Source organism: Drosophila elegans, unplaced genomic scaffold (assembly GCF_018152505.1).
Source record: "Drosophila elegans isolate 14027-0461.03 unplaced genomic scaffold, ASM1815250v1 contig_520, whole genome shotgun sequence".
In the NCBI taxonomy this organism is placed as follows: Eukaryota; Metazoa; Arthropoda; class Insecta; order Diptera; family Drosophilidae; genus Drosophila; species Drosophila elegans.
The window spans coordinates 2,008,928-2,025,775 of record NW_024545903.1 but is presented as its reverse complement, the minus strand read 5'-3'; the positions used below and the strand labels follow the sequence as shown (position 1 = coordinate 2,025,775).

The 16,848-nt window shown below is 46.4% G+C and overlaps 3 protein-coding genes and 3 non-coding genes across 9 annotated transcripts; 2 read left to right on the top strand and 4 right to left on the bottom strand.

Annotated features, from left to right (window-relative positions):
* Positions 1-216: 216 nt before the first annotated feature.
* LOC108149138 (serine palmitoyltransferase 1) lies at positions 217-2,644 on the bottom strand. Its single transcript, XM_017276544.2, has 6 exons — positions 2,561-2,644; positions 2,234-2,306; positions 1,660-2,159; positions 1,273-1,600; positions 850-1,215; positions 217-793 (listed from the first exon to the last, which is right to left on the bottom strand). Exons 2-6 carry the CDS (start codon positions 2,279-2,281, stop codon positions 629-631), a joined length of 1,407 nt encoding a protein of 468 aa, XP_017132033.1. The 5' UTR covers positions 2,282-2,306; positions 2,561-2,644; the 3' UTR covers positions 217-628.
* A 455-nt stretch (positions 2,645-3,099) lies between these two features.
* LOC108149100 (heterogeneous nuclear ribonucleoprotein U-like protein 1) lies at positions 3,100-10,697 on the bottom strand. Of its 3 annotated transcripts, none has more exons than XM_017276498.2 (10): positions 10,262-10,697; positions 9,302-10,087; positions 7,829-8,695; positions 7,286-7,761; positions 7,100-7,228; positions 5,676-5,847; positions 4,230-5,101; positions 3,994-4,168; positions 3,847-3,917; positions 3,100-3,777 (listed from the first exon to the last, which is right to left on the bottom strand). In XM_017276498.2, exons 1-10 carry the CDS (start codon positions 10,401-10,403, stop codon positions 3,616-3,618), a joined length of 3,852 nt encoding a protein of 1,283 aa, XP_017131987.2. In that variant the 5' UTR covers positions 10,404-10,697; the 3' UTR covers positions 3,100-3,615. The 3 variants fall into 3 exon arrangements, with proteins under 3 accessions (XP_017131987.2, XP_017131986.2, XP_041565761.1); XM_017276497.2 differs by having other exon boundaries at positions 3,100-3,780; positions 10,262-10,696; XM_041709827.1 differs by lacking the exons at positions 3,100-3,777; positions 3,847-3,917; positions 3,994-4,168; positions 5,676-5,847 and having other exon boundaries at positions 5,008-5,101.
* A 267-nt stretch (positions 10,698-10,964) lies between these two features.
* Trnaw-cca lies at positions 10,965-11,036 on the top strand. Its single transcript has one exon. It is a non-coding gene; the product is annotated as a tRNA-Trp (tRNA).
* A 279-nt stretch (positions 11,037-11,315) lies between these two features.
* Trnag-gcc lies at positions 11,316-11,386 on the bottom strand. Its single transcript has one exon. It is a non-coding gene; the product is annotated as a tRNA-Gly (tRNA).
* A 515-nt stretch (positions 11,387-11,901) lies between these two features.
* Positions 11,902-11,973, bottom strand: Trnaw-cca. Its single transcript has one exon. It is a non-coding gene; the product is annotated as a tRNA-Trp (tRNA).
* Positions 11,974-12,928: 955 nt separating this feature from the next.
* Positions 12,929-16,814, top strand: LOC108149075 (vacuolar protein sorting-associated protein 35). 2 transcript variants are annotated; one of them, XM_017276445.2, is made up of 8 exons: positions 12,929-13,047; positions 13,531-13,720; positions 13,789-14,522; positions 14,581-14,816; positions 14,874-15,212; positions 15,270-15,833; positions 15,894-16,077; positions 16,135-16,814. In XM_017276445.2, the coding sequence occupies exons 1-8, from the start codon at positions 13,045-13,047 to the stop codon at positions 16,294-16,296; spliced, it is 2,412 nt and encodes an 803-aa protein (XP_017131934.1). In that variant the 5' UTR covers positions 12,929-13,044; the 3' UTR covers positions 16,297-16,814. The 2 variants fall into 2 exon arrangements, with proteins under 2 accessions (XP_017131934.1, XP_017131933.1); XM_017276444.2 differs by having other exon boundaries at positions 12,953-13,304.
* Positions 16,815-16,848: the final 34 nt, after the last annotated feature.

Below are 16,848 nucleotides of genomic sequence, written 5' to 3'. Positions count from 1 at the left end.
CAATTCTTTTCAAATTTATCTGTGAGAAACAACAGATTGCTATAAGTCTGGTATATAGATTCTACATTTAAAACAGTTTGTTAGTCTAAATAATTTACACTTTGTTAGTATTGGGTCTATTTAAAAAACAAAATTTAATGGACTTTACCAAAGGCAACTTGTTAAAGTACTAAAACTACTCCGTTCCCAAATGCAGATAAGAAAAACTACCACCCCTTCGAGCAATGCCTTTATGTTAGATAATAGATTTCACATTAATTGGATCTTATAAAAAAAATCATAAAGGTTAAATCACATTGTGCTTCCATTATCAGAATATATAATGGCGTGCGTGATTCCGAAGGCGATAGAAAACACCTAAAAAATTAATGGATGCCAAGTAACCTTAAGTTTTATTTAACCAGCTCTTATCAGAAAAGTTTGTATCTTTGGAATTTTTCCTAGATTTAATGTGTTTATTTAAAGGCAATGCAGCTAAAAACAAAATAGTAGTGCAATAGTTTAGCTTAAATAAAGCATACTGATCTGGGTGTTAATAAATGATAGGAAAAATGTTGGAGCCGGCAGACAATTAATTATAACAGTTAAGGCTCTTGTCTTAGATCATATTTCTTTGTAAAGGAAGAACCTAAAGGACGGCGTTGGAAACACTTTCGATGACCTCGAACGCAGTGGCTATGTCCGCATCCTCCAGCAGCCGGTTGACGGCGATGCGAATACTTGGACGCACCGGTTGGCGTTCCCTGTTTTGCAGGTAGGCAGCCTGCACAATGGCCACTCCTCGAGCAATGCACTGTGAAAAATAGAGAAAGTTAGCAATTAAGCTGCTATGAAAAGAGCAACCCATACCTTATCGGCCACCTCTGTGAGCAGCTTTAGTTCCTTGTCAAAGTTGTCGGCGGCCTGGGCCAAATACAAGTGCTTCACTGGCGACAACTCATTTCCGCGCAGGGTCAGTTTGGTGAAACGCGAAAACTTCTGATGCAGCGACTTGGCTTTGGACTGCAGCTGGCCAAAGATCTTTGGCTCTCGCTCAAAGCGATCCAATGCGGAAATGGCCGCTTGGGTGAGCATTGGCGGCAGGGAGGCCGAAAAGATGTAGCCCAAACCTGAGAGACGCTGGTGTTCGGCTATAAAGTGGGAGCCCACGCAGAAGCCGCCAATGGTGGCCATGGATCCCTCCATTCCTGCCGATATCAGATCGATCTCGTCGCGCTGCAGGATAGGCAATTTAAATTATATTGTTAAATGACTCTAAAGTTATTCACCTACATCGACATTAAAGTGCTCCGTAACTCCGCGACCGCCTTGTCCCATTGTGCCAAAGGATATGCTCTCGTCGAGGAAGAGACGCAGCTTGTACTTCTGGCGCAGGGCCACCAGCTCGGGCAGTGGACAAATCTCGCCGGTGTTCATATAGATGCCCTCGGCGACGAGGAAGCGACGTGTCTTGAGCGCCTTCTTGGGGTTCTTCTGGTCCCGCTTCTGCATTTCGATCAGCAGACGCTCCAGATCCTCGACATCGTTGTGCTTGAAGAAGACAATGGTGCTGCGCGAAGCATCCAGGCCCTTCTGAATGGCAAAGTTGACGGCCTCGTCCCTACGAAAAGTGCGTCTTTAGGGGGCCACAATTGAGGGCGGTTAACAAAAGTGCCTTACACAAAGATAATGTCGCCACGTTTGGCGTACGCCGGAATGGCACTGGCCACCGTCGAGAAGCCGTAGGAGTAGACAATGGCCTCCTCCAGGCCCATGAACTTGGCAATCCGGTCTTCGAGGTCCAGGTGCACGTCCATGGTGCCATAGAAACCTCGCGGTCCGCACGATCCTACGCCGTACTTGCGCAGCGACTTGCAGGCCTCGTCCAGTATCTCCTGATCCTCGAGAAAGCCCAGGTAGTTGTGGGAGCCCAGGTTGAGGCAGTCGTGTCCATCGACCCGGATGTGCTTGCCCACCTTGGACTGGACGATGCGGGTGCGCAGCAACGGATGCTCGGGATCGGTGTCCGCCACCAAGGGCTCCGGTTCGTAGTCGGCGATGATGCGGTCCTCCTCCTCCTTGGTAAGCTGACGGCGACGACCGCCGCCACGCCTGTGAAGCAGCAGCCAGATCACGGTTATGACCAGCAGTGTCTCCAAAACGAGGGCAAATGTGGGCGTCTGTCGCAAGAACACCAAATTCAACCACCGGTTAGGGCAAAGTGCGGAACCAAAAACACCAAATTCTGACTCACGTTTCGGAAAATGCTGCCGATTTCGTTAAACAATTGTATGGCCACCATTTTGGGATCGTGTTCCGTGCCCTTTCTGTGGAAAAATCAATTGAAACCACCTTTAATTCTTTTAAACTTTAAAGTTTAATGTATGTGTCATGCAGGCGACGCTTTCTTATCGCCCATGTACTAAAAAGCAATTACACATAGGCAACCATACAGTGCCATTTTTTTTGGAAATGGGCGTGTATTCTGACATAAACCATTTATACGCAAGTAGAAGAATTCAAACCTATCCCATAACTGGTATTTTCTTGCATTTCAATTTTATTCAGAGTGAGTACTTACCACAAAGTTGGGTTTACTTTTTAAAAGGCGGAGTACATATGTATGTACATATATCCGACACAACAGCTGATGCATATAATTCACTAAGAAATACCAAACGCAAAAGCAAACAAAATGTTATGAAAATTTTATTAACACGCGAGCTTTAAGCTCACCCACACACAAAATAAAGTTATCCCTATTTTCTTTTTTTCAAAAATCTCACCACTAAAAAATAACAACAACAGATAACAAACCTTTTTTTATTTGTCAGGATCCACAACTAGCCTGATTTCTTAAATAGAGTATTTTTTTTATCATTAGCATCCTAATTAATTTTAAAAAAAGTTATATATGTAGTAGGTGCAACAAACATATTAATTTTTCTTATATTCTTGCAGAGCATTATAATTTCAGTTTAAAGTTTGCAAATCAGTGAAGTGTTTTGAATATCTATCGTATTCATAAACCTTTTTTTCCACACATTTGATTAATAAGATACACATTAATCCAAATTTGCCTTAATCCTCCTCCCACACTTTCCAATCAAACTCCATTTGTTTGACTTTTTTCAATGTATAGATTTATTTGTTAATGTTTCTTCTCTAATGCTTTCCATTCAAGTGTTTGCGTTGATTGTAAAAAACAAAACAATAATCATAATAAAACGTTAAAACAAGTTGTACTGCCTAGATACGTAGAGGAGTCAGATTAAAGAGCGATTTTTTTTTTATTTGCTTTGCCACCGTCAAAAGGGGAAATGCTTTATGGAAAATGAAAAACAAAACATTAGTGCAGGTTCAATTTATATCGAAAATAGCTCGTCTTCATGGTACACAATGCTTCTGTGGGTTAGGTAAGAATTTTGCTTGAGGATTATTCCTCGTTGTGGTTGTGTTTGGACTAGCCCAAACGGCCAATACGCCTAAAACTGGCTAAACTAAGTTAATTTTCGTTTTTACTGTTTGTTAATCTTTTAAAACTATTTTATAAAGTTTAGTTCAGATTTGTGGTTTACTCCTTGCGCAATAATGTAGAGGGTTCTGGGCAGAAGGAACGGGGCTGCAGAATGCTTTCTACTTCTTGTCGGCGCCCGCATTGGACTGTGTGGAGTACGAATATTGAGACCAATAATGATTGGTGGCGCCGCCATCATTGTTCCCAGCGGCGCCTCCCACATTGACGCTCGCCCCGCCAATGGCATTTCCGGCCGCTGCTCCGCCCGAGCCCTGTTGCTGCTGCTGGAGGGGAATAGAGACCTTTAGTTTTCATCATTCTTTCCTCCAGAGAGGAGACGCTTTGCTTACCTGCCACCAGGACATCCATTGCTGTTGCTGCTGCGGATCGGCGCTCTGCCAGGCCTGTTGGTTGCCATAACCTGTGGGCAGGTAAACCACCAAATTATTCAGTTGTTGTCATCCCAGGACAGCACACACACACGTTGCTTTACTTACCCTGCATTTGATTATAGCCCCAGTATGGTTGCTGGCCCGCCGCAGTTTGCTGCGTCTGCTGGTACTGTTGTGACTGCTGCTGAGTCTGCCAGACGCCCGTTTGCTGATGCTGCGTCGTCTGCTGCTGCTGCTGATGGTGTTGGGGGTAGGTGCTCCACTTGCCGCTGAGAGAGGCCTGCACAAAATGGGGGTTAGATAACTATCGAATAACGAAGAGGAAGTCGTGAACTACTTACCTTGCCTCCGCCGGGTGCTCCACCCGGCTGCTGCTTGTACTGATCGTAGCCTCCGCCGGCAGCAGAGTTATTGCCGTACTTGGGCAGCGATTGTCCAGCCGACCGCTCATAGCCACCGCGACTATCTTCTTTGGTGTCGCGGTGGCCAGGCCGAAAATCCCGTTGTTGATGAGTGCCGCCTCCCGAGCGATAGCTGCTCTGGCTACTGCCCCTGTTGCGGTCGTTGCTACCCATTCGACTGCGGTCATTGCCGCGATCTCGATCGCGATAGTCTCGCGAGCTTCCGTACCCGCGATCGTCATACCCGCTTCTGCGGTTGTTCTGCATCCAGTTTTGTTGACCACCACCGCCGCCGCCGCCTCCGCTGCCACCTGCATAGCCACGATTACGATTGTCGTAGCCACGACTGCCGCTTCCGCCGCCGCCCCTGTATCCGCGGTCATCGTAGCCGCTCCTGCGACTGTTCTGCACCCAATTCTGTTGGCCACCGCTTCCACTGTTGTAGCTGCGGCGATTGTCATACCCACGGCTGCCGCCGCCTCCTCCACCGCCACTATTGCTAGAGTAGCCGCCGCCTCCGCCGCCGCCACCACCACCACCACCGCGCCTCGAATCGCTCCATCGACTTTCGTGCCGCTGGCCACCGTAATCCCGTCGACGATCATCGTTGTACCGGTTCCTATTGCGGTCATCACGACGGTAGTTGTCGCGACCTCCACGGGACCTCTTGTCCCGCGACCTCTCCGCGTCGATGGCCTTCTTGCCCTTCTCGTTGTACTTCTTGACCTCGCTCTTGGCCTCGTCTCCGGTCAGCTCCGTGTAGTTTATGTCATCAAACCAGCCAAACTCCAGCGAGGGAAGTGTGAAGTTGGCTGGAAAAAGATTGCGTGTGCATCGTTAGTAGGGTTGCAGGATATAATAAATAGCTCATCATTATCATTACACATTAGGCATTATTTTAGGGGAAGAGTAAGAGGGTAGGAAGGATCAGGTCAAATATTGACAACTGGACGTAGAAACCTTAGAATTTTAATTTTTTAAAAGAGTTGTTTTATACTTTAATAAGTATACAAGAATTTGTTATTATCCGTTTAATAACATTTGTACTTTAAGTGCAGGTGATACTTTATACATTCCAGTTGCCAATGGGGAATTTGGGGGAGTTTTTATAGAATAAATATAAATGAATAATGGAAATTTGAATCATTAAATTATGAGATATTTTTAAAGGCTTACAGTTACAATTACGTACAGATACATAAAGTGCAGCTGCTTAAGAACTAAATACGTTACATAACATTTTATACTGTATTTCTTTTTTACAAGATTGTCTCCTTATTTAGATAGGTAGAACATAAGTAATACGATCGTACATTATTCTTGATATTTGATATTGATATTGTTATCAATTCGTTGCTTTTGGTGTCAATGGTGGACAATATTTACCTCGTAAGTTATTAATTGTTGATTCTTTAACTGTAAAAGCATTTCCCTTTTCCTCTTTCTCGGCGATGCGACGTTTCAATTCATCTTCGCTGGGTATGCAAACAACCGCAATGCGCTTGAAGTCGTTAAAACCCTTCATTTTACGTCGCTGGGCCGAGGCATACACATTGGTCTACAAGAATACAGTTGATCGGTTGGTTGGTGTTTTGTTGAATTTGGGTTCAGATTTTGTTGTCTGCCAGTTGGTTGTTTGGTTGGTTGGTTTGGATTGGTTTGGTTTTTGTTGTTGTTGTTGGGATAGTCGTCGAACGGATAGCAAGCCATTTGAGAAACACGTTGATGATTCGGCTCGGTTGCAGACCCCGGAAATCGTTCTCCATATTCCTGTCGAAGCCCGGCTTCTGTGCTTACAAGCTAACACATACCTGTGACACGGCTGGACACCCACTTCTCCCGCCCACACTCCGCAAGGGAGGGGTCTTACAGAGAGGGGTGCGCACACCAATATAATACCTAGAGGCCAAGGGTTAACCCGGCCGCATCTAACAACAGTTGACTCAATAATTTGCATAGGGATAATATATAATGTACAATGGGGGTAAAAGTAGTCGTGGTTGGCTGTGCTGCTGGCTGTAGGATGAAGCATCGCATAGCTCTCTGTAGATACACATACATATATATGAGATAGTTGGCATTTAGAGAGAGATAGAGAGTAGAGATAGTAGGTACTAATACGTATATGTGATTAGATTGTAGGCGAACGACTCGTCGATCGGATTTGTGTTTGTCTACTTACAGTGGCTTCCATGCCGCTCGCTCCTCCTCCTCCTTCACCTCACTTCACTTTACTTCCCTTCATTCCTTGCCATTCCATTACACTCACTCATCTTTCTCCAATGCCATATTCATTCCACATCCATCCCCACATCCATTACAATGCCCTCTTTAACTGCCCCGTCAACTGTTGCACCTGCACCTAAAACTAAAGCTTACGGGTATGCCATCGATACTTACTGCCTTTAACTTATGCACTCTAATTATCTGATCAACTTAAAGTTAGAACGTACCTGCCTGCCGGCTAAGCAAGTTGGCACCCCTTTGGGGGCACTTGGGATCTCTACGTTTTGAGCAATGAGCCATTAAATTCATACTCAAATGTACATAACAAAAAAAAAAAAAAATGGTAGAGCAACTGAGTTGCACCCCTGCTGGTGGGTGGGCCGCCACCTCGTTCCCGAGGGGATCTGGGTGGGATCTGGGCCCCAGTGTGTTGGCCGGGCGCCAAAGACATCATCAACGTATCATTCTCGCTTGTTTCGTTTGGTGTTTGGTTATCGTTCGTTCATTGTGTTATCTTGTTTGTTGTGTGTTTGTGGACTGGTGTTTTGTTTCGGGTGTGTGTAAGTCATTTGTTTATGTTTTACCTGGTCAAGTATGAAATTGCGACGCCGCTTCATGGCAATATCTTCCAAAGCTGCCAGGCTATTCAAGCATATTTCGTACACCTTGTCCCAGCGGCCTTTGTGCACAGTCTTCCTGGAGGCTCCATCGATCTGAAAATCAGTTTGGTTAATAGTTTTAATCAACAGTTTAACATGAAATTAACGTACCGTCATCTTAGAAATGAATGAATCGGGTCCAATTAGCTCGTAACGCTTGTCGGAGTTCTCAGCCACATGTTTAAGGGCCCAGTGGGTCTTTCCGGCTCCGGGCAAGCCAACCAATAGAATGACCTCGCACTCCTTGCGAGAACCGGCGCGTTGTGGGCCAGGAACCAGCTGTTCGACAGCCACAAGACCTATCAGTACATAGCCCTCCAACAGGGCAGCCGTATCTCTTGGCTCGGGCACAACATCTTCGTATTCATCCTCCGTTGTCTGTGACTTCTCCTTTTCAGACTCGGCTTTCTCAGAATCGCCATCGGTCTTGGGACGCTTGTTGGGCGATGGACCGTCCTTGTCCTCTTCTTCATTGTCGGCCGACGACTTCTTTTCCTCAGGTTGCTTTTCATCGTTGGTCTTTTCTGCAGAAGCATCGCCATTGGACACAGCTGCCGCCTCTTCGGAGGGTTTGGTAGACGTCTCGGCTGGGGAAAAAGAAAACGCGATAACTGTAGATTTAAGTTTAGTTACTTTAATTCTAATAATACGTACCAGTTTCTGAAGACTCGTCAGCTACTGGTTCCGGCTTAGCAGCTTCAGAAGAAGCCTCGACTTCAGCTTCCGCTTGTGCATCTGCTTCTGGCTCCGCTTTAGGGGACGAGTCGTCAGCCTCTTTGGCTTTCTCGGGTTTCTCACCATCCTCTTCGTCCTTCTCCGAGGATGTCTTGCCATCTTCTTCCTTTTTCTCGACCTCATCATCGTCCGCTGTGGCTTCGTCCAAGACCTTCCACTTCTCGCCATCGTTGTCATCCTTGTCGTCGTCCTTGTCCTTATCCTCGTCTTTGCGCGGCTTGCGGCGCTTGCGTGTTGGCCGCTCGGCATTAACCAGCAGCTGTTCGGTGTCTGAGAAATTCACCGAGTATTCGTAGCCCTTGGTTACAATATGCGGGAACAGGGCTCCCTCCTCGCCCAGTATACTCTTTTCAAACTCGAATGCGACACCGAGATCCTCGCCATTCAGAGTGTAATTAATGGTGCATGGCTCACTCTCCAGATCCAAATAACAGCCAATCACGTCATCCAGTTTATAAGGCTTGCCGTAGTCGGAAAACTCGCCCTGATTGGCTTTTCGCCCGGTCTCGCAGTAGCCAAACGAATGTTCTGCCTCGCCAAGCAGCAGAGAGCTCTGGGGCACAGAGAAGCCCACGCGGAAACCTCGCACATGTGGCTCGTCCCGGAAGTAGTGTGAGTTCTCTGGCACGGACTCCTCTGCTAAGCGTACCTCAAAACATACTTTGCCCTCGCGCACTCCGTAGTTAGCGCGGGCTCCAGACCAAATCAGGGAGTAAATCTCCGATGTCAGAGGTTTTGCCGAGGCAAACGTAGTCGGATCAATGCGCAAATGCAGATCTGAATCCACTGAAATAGAAACGCAACGTAATTTTAGTTGTATGAATGCTGGTATCTACTAAGAAATATTTTTGGTACTTAAAAACTAAAAAAAATGGGTGCTAAAAGACTAGACGACTCCCTTACATTTTCATAGCTTAAATAATTATCACAAGCTCCAAAAAAGATCCTTGATTTCTCTTAACGTAATAATAATTAATAAATGTCAATTAGGTTCAAAAGATCTTGCTGCAAAATGCAAACTGAAATCGGTGGACTTTAACCGTTGACAAAGTTCTCTTATGTGAAGAATTACAGATTGCTTTATCAAAATACATGTTTATAACAGTATGTTGCAGCCAGTGACTTGACTTTAACACAAATAAACTATATAGGTTTTAAATAAACTTATGTGGATTAAAGATAAGTCTGGGAAATACTTCCGTAAATGTAAAAGTCGCCACCTTTAAAAAATGACAAATCACTTTAAGAAAAAAAATGTATTACATTCTAAGCCCAGTAAAGTACTTGAGTGCCTAAACATTTATAGAAATCGAGTTAAGCGACCACACTAAAAGACTTATTTTAGACAGATTTTCTGCATTCAGAAAATTTATGTGGACAGGGAATACTTACGCCAGCTCAGACCGACTTTGTTCTCCTCAATGGTGGGCTCGTCCTCAGGAACGGTGCGCTCTTCGGCGGCTGACTTTGAGTCGCGCTTGTCACCCACACTGCTGCGATGCTTGGGTGAGCGGGAGCCACTGCGCGAGCGGGAACGTGAACGACTGTGTGAGCGCTTGCGGCGCTCCTGGAGCTGTTCATCCGACTTGGGAGCGGCTTCGACATTCTCCTCTGCTTTTGGGGCTGCCGAGTCTTCCTCGTCGACGTCCATTTTCTGGCTGTCGCCATTTGACTGATGCTCGGCAACAGCATTTTCCTCTTGCTTTTCCTGTTTTGGCTCGTCCGCCTGCTCCTGCTGCTCCTGTTCCTCTGGGGCAGCGTCATGGTCCTCCTCCATGGGTTCGTCGACCACGTCATCTTGCGGTGCGGAGGCTGGGGCTTCCTGTTCAACTGTTTCCTCCTTGTCATCTGCCTCCGACTTATCATTAGACTCCTCGGCCTGCGATTGCGGTTCCTCATTTTCCGCCTGGTTTGTGGATGTCTCCTCGGCCTCTGCTACCGGCTCAGGCTTCTCCGGTACACTGGGCTCTGCTTCCAGTTCTGACTCTGGTTCCGGCTGTGGTTCTGGCTGTGGTTCTTGTTCTGCCGCTGGCTTCTCCTCCGGGACCGCCTGCTCCTCCTCTTGCAGAGTATCGAGCACTGGTTCTGCGGCCACCGGTGCTGCTTGCACGGGCGAAGGGGAGCGGGACATGGAGCGCGTGCGGCGCTGTCGGCGGCTTGGTGTGACGGGCGCATTCTCTGGAGGCGGGAAAGTGAATGGTAAGAACTGGCCATTATATAAGGAAAACTTACAACTTATTCACGCTGAGCTACATGCACACAAACACACACAAATGAATATTGGACGCGGCAAGCCACACGCACACACAGACACAACGGGCGCACAAATGACGCATACACACACAAACTCACCTCCGTCGCCGGTTCCTCCTTCCACATGGGCCCTTAGGCGCTCGATGAGCACCGCTTTGACTCCCTTGGTGTCCAGGCCACGCGACTGGAGCTCGTTGCGCAGGTCCACCACCTTCATCTTCTCCAGCTTCGCGACATCCATTTTTCCGCTTCAACTGTGGATTGGCGGCAGAAAAACACACGCTCACTCACACCAACGCAACGCTGAAAAGCTGGCGATGCGCAAAAAAAACGGGGGATTAGGCGACAAATCGCGCTCTCGGCAAATGGAACTCGCGCTGAAAATGTCTCCAAAGACAAGTCACAATGTTTTCTAGCACCGTGCGCGAAAAATTTAACCACCGAATTTGCTTTTACATTCGCATTCGTTGCGAATAAATAAATGGCCCAAAATCTTATACACCGAACGCGTTGAAGTGAAGTTGGCTGCGATTGAGAAAACGCAGGGCTGCTGTGCAGCCGTTCGATACATGTGCTCGGCCGCCTATCGATTATCGATATCAAAGTAAAGAGTGCATGTACTTTCGTTTAAATATATAACCGACTTGTTGAAAAATCTTTTAGAAAAATGTAATAAATAACAAAACAATATAAACAGGGGTCTAACAATTTTCCCTTACATTGATAACTTAAAAAAAACCTAAATCATGTATTGGCTTAAAGGCCTAATGTTTGTTGGCTTTTGGGCACATTGTTTAGCAACGACTCCGTGGCGCAACGGTAGCGCGTCCGACTCCAGATCGGAAGGTTGCGTGTTCAAATCACGTCGGGGTCATGGTGAAACTTTTTTGTTTTTTTAAAGTAAAAGTTTTGTTATAAACATAAACACAAAGATGTACAAGATCTAATTGCTGAGTACGCAAACTTATCATACTGACACCAGGTGGCTGAAAGCATTTTGATTAAATATGTTGTTTTTTGTTTGGCTTTGCGCCTGCAGGATTCGGCTCATCTTGACGAAGAAGTTGAAGATGAAGGCAAGGGCCAAACAAAGGTCAGTTTTTATGTCAGAAAACAATAAGATATAAAAATAAGAAGTAAAAAAAAAGTATTTTGCATCGGCCGGGAATCGAACCCGGGCCGCCCGCGTGGCAGGCGAGCATTCTACCACTGAACCACCGATGCTTGTGAAAAGAGAGATCAAATGTAAATATTAAGTTTGGTGATTAAACGCTACTTAGATTTTTCGTGAAATACGTATGCTAATTATCTACATACGACTATGTCAAAAGCCCTTATCTAAAAACAACTTAAAAACTTTGCTTTGAAAAAAATGCTAATATTAACTTCTGGTCTGATGATGACTAGAATGATGCAATTGGCAGATTTTACCAATAACAAAGGTATTCCATAAACAAAAAGAATTGCTTAATTTTGTTTAAGTTCAGTAAAACCAGATAAAAACTGAAATGTCAATTTAAATTGGATAGCACCATTAAATTCGAACTTTACTTTATACAACCAAATGTAATTACTTCTCTAACAACATTTTTTTGTTTATCTCTAAGAAAAAAAATTTCGAAACTCGGATTTATTTTTTTCCTGATTAATATTTTTAATTTGTTTAGCGTTTGTTTTATGTGACAACAAAAACTAATCGTAAATTCCACTAGTAAAATATATAAAAACATAAATTATAGTGACCCCGACGTGATTTGAACACGCAACCTTCCGATCTGGAGTCGGACGCGCTACCGTTGCGCCACGGAGTCCTGACGCGGGGAGGGTATTACATTTCCTTAAAATATATTATTTGGTATACAGCTTTGTATAGGTTTTCACAATCCTCACGAATTCGACTTTTCTAGATCTATTTAGGAAATTAATTCCAAAAAATGGGTTTCCATCTTTAACTTCCAAAGAAGTCTTACGGCCTAACAGGATCCAGTTGTTGTGGAAGTCGAAAATTACAAATTGTTTACTATATTTTAATGTCATAAACTATTCGTTACAGATATTTTTATCACGTCATTTCATTATTTGCAATGCACGCTTGAAGCGCAACAGACCTACCATCTCTACTTCCGAATTGGTTGTTTTGGACAAAAGTTTTATTGTACAAGGACTCTGGAGGAAATAATTCGTTTATTGATTTGGTTTCCTTTTCCATAATGCTGCTTAGCCTAACATGGTCAAATCTAAGAGTATGGAAAATATGTCGAATTTCGCCGTGATGGTTTTTATTGTTTTCGAAACTTATACATTTTTATCTGTAAATGCCATTCGTTTGGACATTTTATAACGTTTTCAACGATGCAACCGCGAGTTCTTCATCACAAGAGCACCCCTTTACTACGCCAATGGATAAAAGCCTAAGGGTGACTCTCGTACTTAGGTGGGACTTTGGTCAAGAGTCAAAACATTTTTCTTAAAACATTTAACACACATGCCAATACATTAAAATATTTTTGGGGTATGTTTTGAATTACAGAGTTAATTTTCATGATTAAAACATATGAACGATTTTACGAAGTTTGCTTTAAACTTTAAATAAAGTCGTTTCATTTGTTTTTTTTTATTTATTCTCAATTTAAAAATTTTTTCGTTTAAATTTTTTAAAAATGGCGCGTTTCACGGCTGCTAAAACATAAATCGATAAGTGCTTATATTTTCGATACTTTCAAATATACTAAAAACAGTCAGACTGCTCATATTTTCGTTATATTTGAATATGGTACGGTATATTTGTTTGTCGTTGCCACGGTCACACTGAGCTCTTGTGCCGAAAATCCAGATAATTTGAGAATAATTGGCCAATTTCGATCCGCCCCCACGCTGAAGTAATGGTAAGTGTGTCCAGGAGCTCCCAGTAGTCCCCCGAAGCCGGGATTCGCGAATCTGGATTGCGAATTGGCAGAGATCCGAGTGCCAGTGCCCCAAGCAAACCGCTGACTCTGACTGCGCCCTCTGTCGACGTCAAAAGGGGCTGTCCGTGGTGAGAAGCAACGCCCCCGGTCCAAAGCCCACGCCCACGCCCACGTCCATGTATCCCTGGAGCTCGTCCTCGTACGGCGGTCAGGTGCCCAGTGCCGCCAACGCCCGGGTAAATACTCCGCAAGTCCCAGATTGCGAATCTCGGACGTGTGTAATCTCTATCGCTCTTATCTTCAACTCGGGTAATCCTCGGGCTCTGCTTCCGGACTCTCCATCCGTACTGGCCGAGCAGGCTTATCTCGAGCTATGTGTCTTGTGTGTGTGTGTGCTCCAAACCTACTTGATGTTCCACCCAGTGGAGTAATTGTCGTCTGCTTTCTCCTGTCTCCTTTCAGACCATGCCGAATGGTTTGGATGACCAGGAGAAGCTGCTCGCCGAGGCCATTGGAGCGGCGAGGAAGCAGGCCTTCCAGATGAACCACTTCCTGGACAAGGAGCGCATGCTGGACTCGCTCAAGTGCGCCAGCACCATGCTGAGTGAGCTGAGGACCTCTCTGCTCTCCCCCAAGAGCTACTACGAGTTGTGTAAGCCATCGAAGGACTTTAATATATACTCGCCACGATCTTATAGCATTGCCCCACCACCCCTTCAGATATGGCCGTCACCAACGAGCTGTGCCACTTGGAGCTGTACCTCAGCGAGAAGAGCGACAAGAAGACGGATCTGTACGAGCTGGTCCAGTATTCGCACACCATTGTGCCGCGCCTGTACCTGCTGATCACCGTGGGCATTGTGTACATCAAGAACGACTCAACTCTGAAGCGCAGTATTCTCAAGGATCTGGTGGAGATGTGCCGCGGCGTCCAGCATCCGCTGCGGGGCCTCTTCCTGCGCAACTACCTGCTGCAGTGCACCCGCAACATCCTGCCCGACGTGATGGTGGCGGAGAACGAGCACGAGGGCAACGTGTACGATGCCATCGACTTTGTGCTGACCAACTTCGCCGAGATGAACAAACTGTGGGTGCGTATGCAGCACCAGGGACACTCCAGCGAGAAGACTCGGCGCGAGAAGGAGCGCGAGGAGCTGAAGATCCTGGTGGGCACCAATTTGGTGCGACTGTCGCAGCTTGAGTCGGCCACTCTGGAGACCTACCAGCGGCTCATTCTGCCGGGCATTCTGGAGCAGGTGGTCAGCTGCCGGGATGCCATTGCTCAGGAATACCTCATGGAGTGCATCATCCAGGTGTTCCCCGACGAGTTCCACCTACAGACTCTCGATCCCTTCCTAAAGTCCTGCGCCCAGCTGGAGACCGGTGTTAACGTAAAGAACATCATAATATCCCTGATCGAGCGACTGGCTGCCTATAACCAGCGTAGTGGCAAGGTAATCCCTTCCAGAACTTGCATAAATTTACCCAATACTTAACAAACTTTCCTTTCAGACCAGCGGCAACGCGATCGATGCCATCATACCCGCCGAGGTGGAACTGTTCGAGGTATTTAGCGTCCAGGTGGCTAACATTGTGCAGACTCGAATGGACATGCCCTTGGAGGACACCATTTCGCTGCAGGTTGCCCTGCTGAGCCTGGCCCAGAAGGTGTATCCCGATCGCGTTGACTATGTGGACAAGGTGCTGGGCACAACCGCACAAATTCTGCAGCGCATGAACATGAACAAGTAGGTTGAGCTCTGGAAGGTGTGGCTTTCGTTGCTATATATATTCATCCTTTGCAGCATCTCGCACTTGTTGTCCGTAAACCAGGAGCTGTCCCGCCTGCTGCGCATCTGCATCGACTTCTACAACAACGCCTTGACCATCATCCAGCTGCACAACTTTTGCCCGCTGCTCGAGAAGTTTGACTACACATCCCGCAAATCGCTGGCCTTGTATCTGGTGATGAACATTCTGGACAACGAGACCGTCGTTCCCATGGCTGACCAGGCGGACAGTCTGCTGACCATCATCACGCCGCTGATAAAAGACGACGAGGCGAACAAAGACAACCCAGTGGCAGCAGGAAACACTATCCCTGATGCCGAGGAGTTTGCAGAAGAGCAAGGCGTTGTGGCACGGTATGTGAATGGTTTCTGCCTAAATCGCCCCTTTTATAACTCATTTCCTTCTTGAAGATTCATTCACCTCTTGCGGTCGGAAGAACCTGACATGCAGTACAAGATGCTGCAGACTGCCCGCAAGCATCTGGGCAACGGTGGAGGTCAGCGACTGAAGCATGTCCTGCCGCCACTCGTCTTCGCCGCCTATCAGCTGGCCTTCAAATACAAGGCAATTGCCGAGCAGGACGAGAACTGGGACAAGAAGTGCCAGAAAATCGTGCAGTACTGTCACAGCACCATCAGTGCTCTGGCCAAAGCCGATCTAGCGGATCTGGCGTTGCGTCTTTACCTGCAGGGTGCATTGGTCATCGGAGAGATTGGCTACACGAACCACGAGACGGTGGCGTACGAGTTCATGACCCAGGCCTTCTCCCTCTACGAGGACGAGATTTCCGACTCCAAGGCTCAACTGGCAGCCATAACGCTTATTATGTCCACATTCGAGCAGATGTCCTGCTTTGGCGAGGAGAACGCCGAGCCGCTCAGGACGAATTGTGCGCTGGCCGCATCCAAGTTGCTGAAAAAGCCAGATCAATGTCGTGGAGTTGTGGCCTGTGCGGCGCTCTTCTGGAGTGGCAAGTATGTTGGCTCCCTCATTCCTTACTTAATCATTGTTTGATTAACCCTCTTCTGCATCAGACAAAACGGTGAGGAGATGCGGGATGAGAAGCGCACGCTGGACTGCCTGAAGAAGGGCGCTCGCATTGCCTCGCAGTGCTTGGATACCGGCGTGCAGGTGCAACTATATGTGGAGCTGCTGAACCACTATCTCTTCTACTTTGAGCGCGGCAACTCACTCATCACCGTGGCCATGCTCAACCAGGTGAATGCGGCTAATTGAAAGGGTGAAAACATCGCTAATGTCAATTACACTTTTCAGCTTATTGCCAAGGTGAACGAGGAGCTGCCCAATCTGGAGCCCAGCGAGGAGACCAAACAGATCGAGAGCCACTACAAGAACACGCTGGCGCACATACGCAGTCGCATGGAGTCCAATGACTCGACGCTGGAGGTCTCCTTTGCGGGCATCACTCTCAATTAGCCCAGCCCACCCACTTCGGACACCCCCCGCAAGCATCGAAGAGCTGAAGGCGTGAAGACGCGAAGGTCGATCGGCCAGGCCCGTTTTTGTACTGCTAGTTATCAGCTTGCTCGTTCAGACCGTTTAGATAACCCGAAGCTCGGCGAGAGAATATCCAAATTGCTTGTGTGAGATATGAAATTCCATGGTTAGGAAAGTTGTGGGCCTTCGACCAACTTTTGTTTTGTCAATTTGATTTCGATCGTAATCGTAAGTGCAAAGTAAAAACATTCTTGATTATTTTCCTGATTTATTTAGTATGATAGCTATGCGTAAATAATCCTCGCAACCCCTTAACAGAGGATTTTTACTTTACTACTCTATTTAATCCCCTACCCTACCCTACCCTACTCTACCCTAAAAACTAATGTGAAAATATTGTTAAACAAAAAAAATTATACAAATCTTACATACGTTTATCGAATTGGTTCACGAATCGCCACGCGCTACGTATAAATATGTATTACAAATAAAGTTAAGATCAAAGTGTTTTCGCGAACAATTCGCCTGGAT

Coding starts and splice junctions, on each gene's coding strand:
- LOC108149138 (XM_017276544.2), bottom strand. CDS start 2,281: ATGGTGGCCATACAATTGTTTAACGAAATCGGCAGCATTTTCCGAAAC. Junction 2,160..2,233: donor TCGGCAGCATTTTCCGAAAC/GTGAGTCAGAAT, acceptor TTCTTGCGACAG/ACGCCCACATTTGCCCTCGT. Junction 1,216..1,272: donor CGGAGCACTTTAATGTCGAT/GTAGGTGAATAA, acceptor CCTATCCTGCAG/CGCGACGAGATCGATCTGAT.
- LOC108149100 (XM_017276497.2), bottom strand. CDS start 10,403: ATGGATGTCGCGAAGCTGGAGAAGATGAAGGTGGTGGACCTGCGCAAC. Junction 3,918..3,993: donor GGGCTATAATCAAATGCAGG/GTAAGTAAAGCA, acceptor ACCTGCCCACAG/GTTATGGCAACCAACAGGCC. Junction 3,781..3,846: donor AATGGATGTCCTGGTGGCAG/GTAAGCAAAGCG, acceptor ATTCCCCTCCAG/CAGCAGCAACAGGGCTCGGG.
- LOC108149075 (XM_017276444.2), top strand. CDS start 13,245: ATGTATCCCTGGAGCTCGTCCTCGTACGGCGGTCAGGTGCCCAGTGCC. Junction 13,305..13,530: donor CCAGTGCCGCCAACGCCCGG/GTAAATACTCCG, acceptor GTCTCCTTTCAG/ACCATGCCGAATGGTTTGGA. Junction 14,817..14,873: donor CAGCGCATGAACATGAACAA/GTAGGTTGAGCT, acceptor CATCCTTTGCAG/CATCTCGCACTTGTTGTCCG.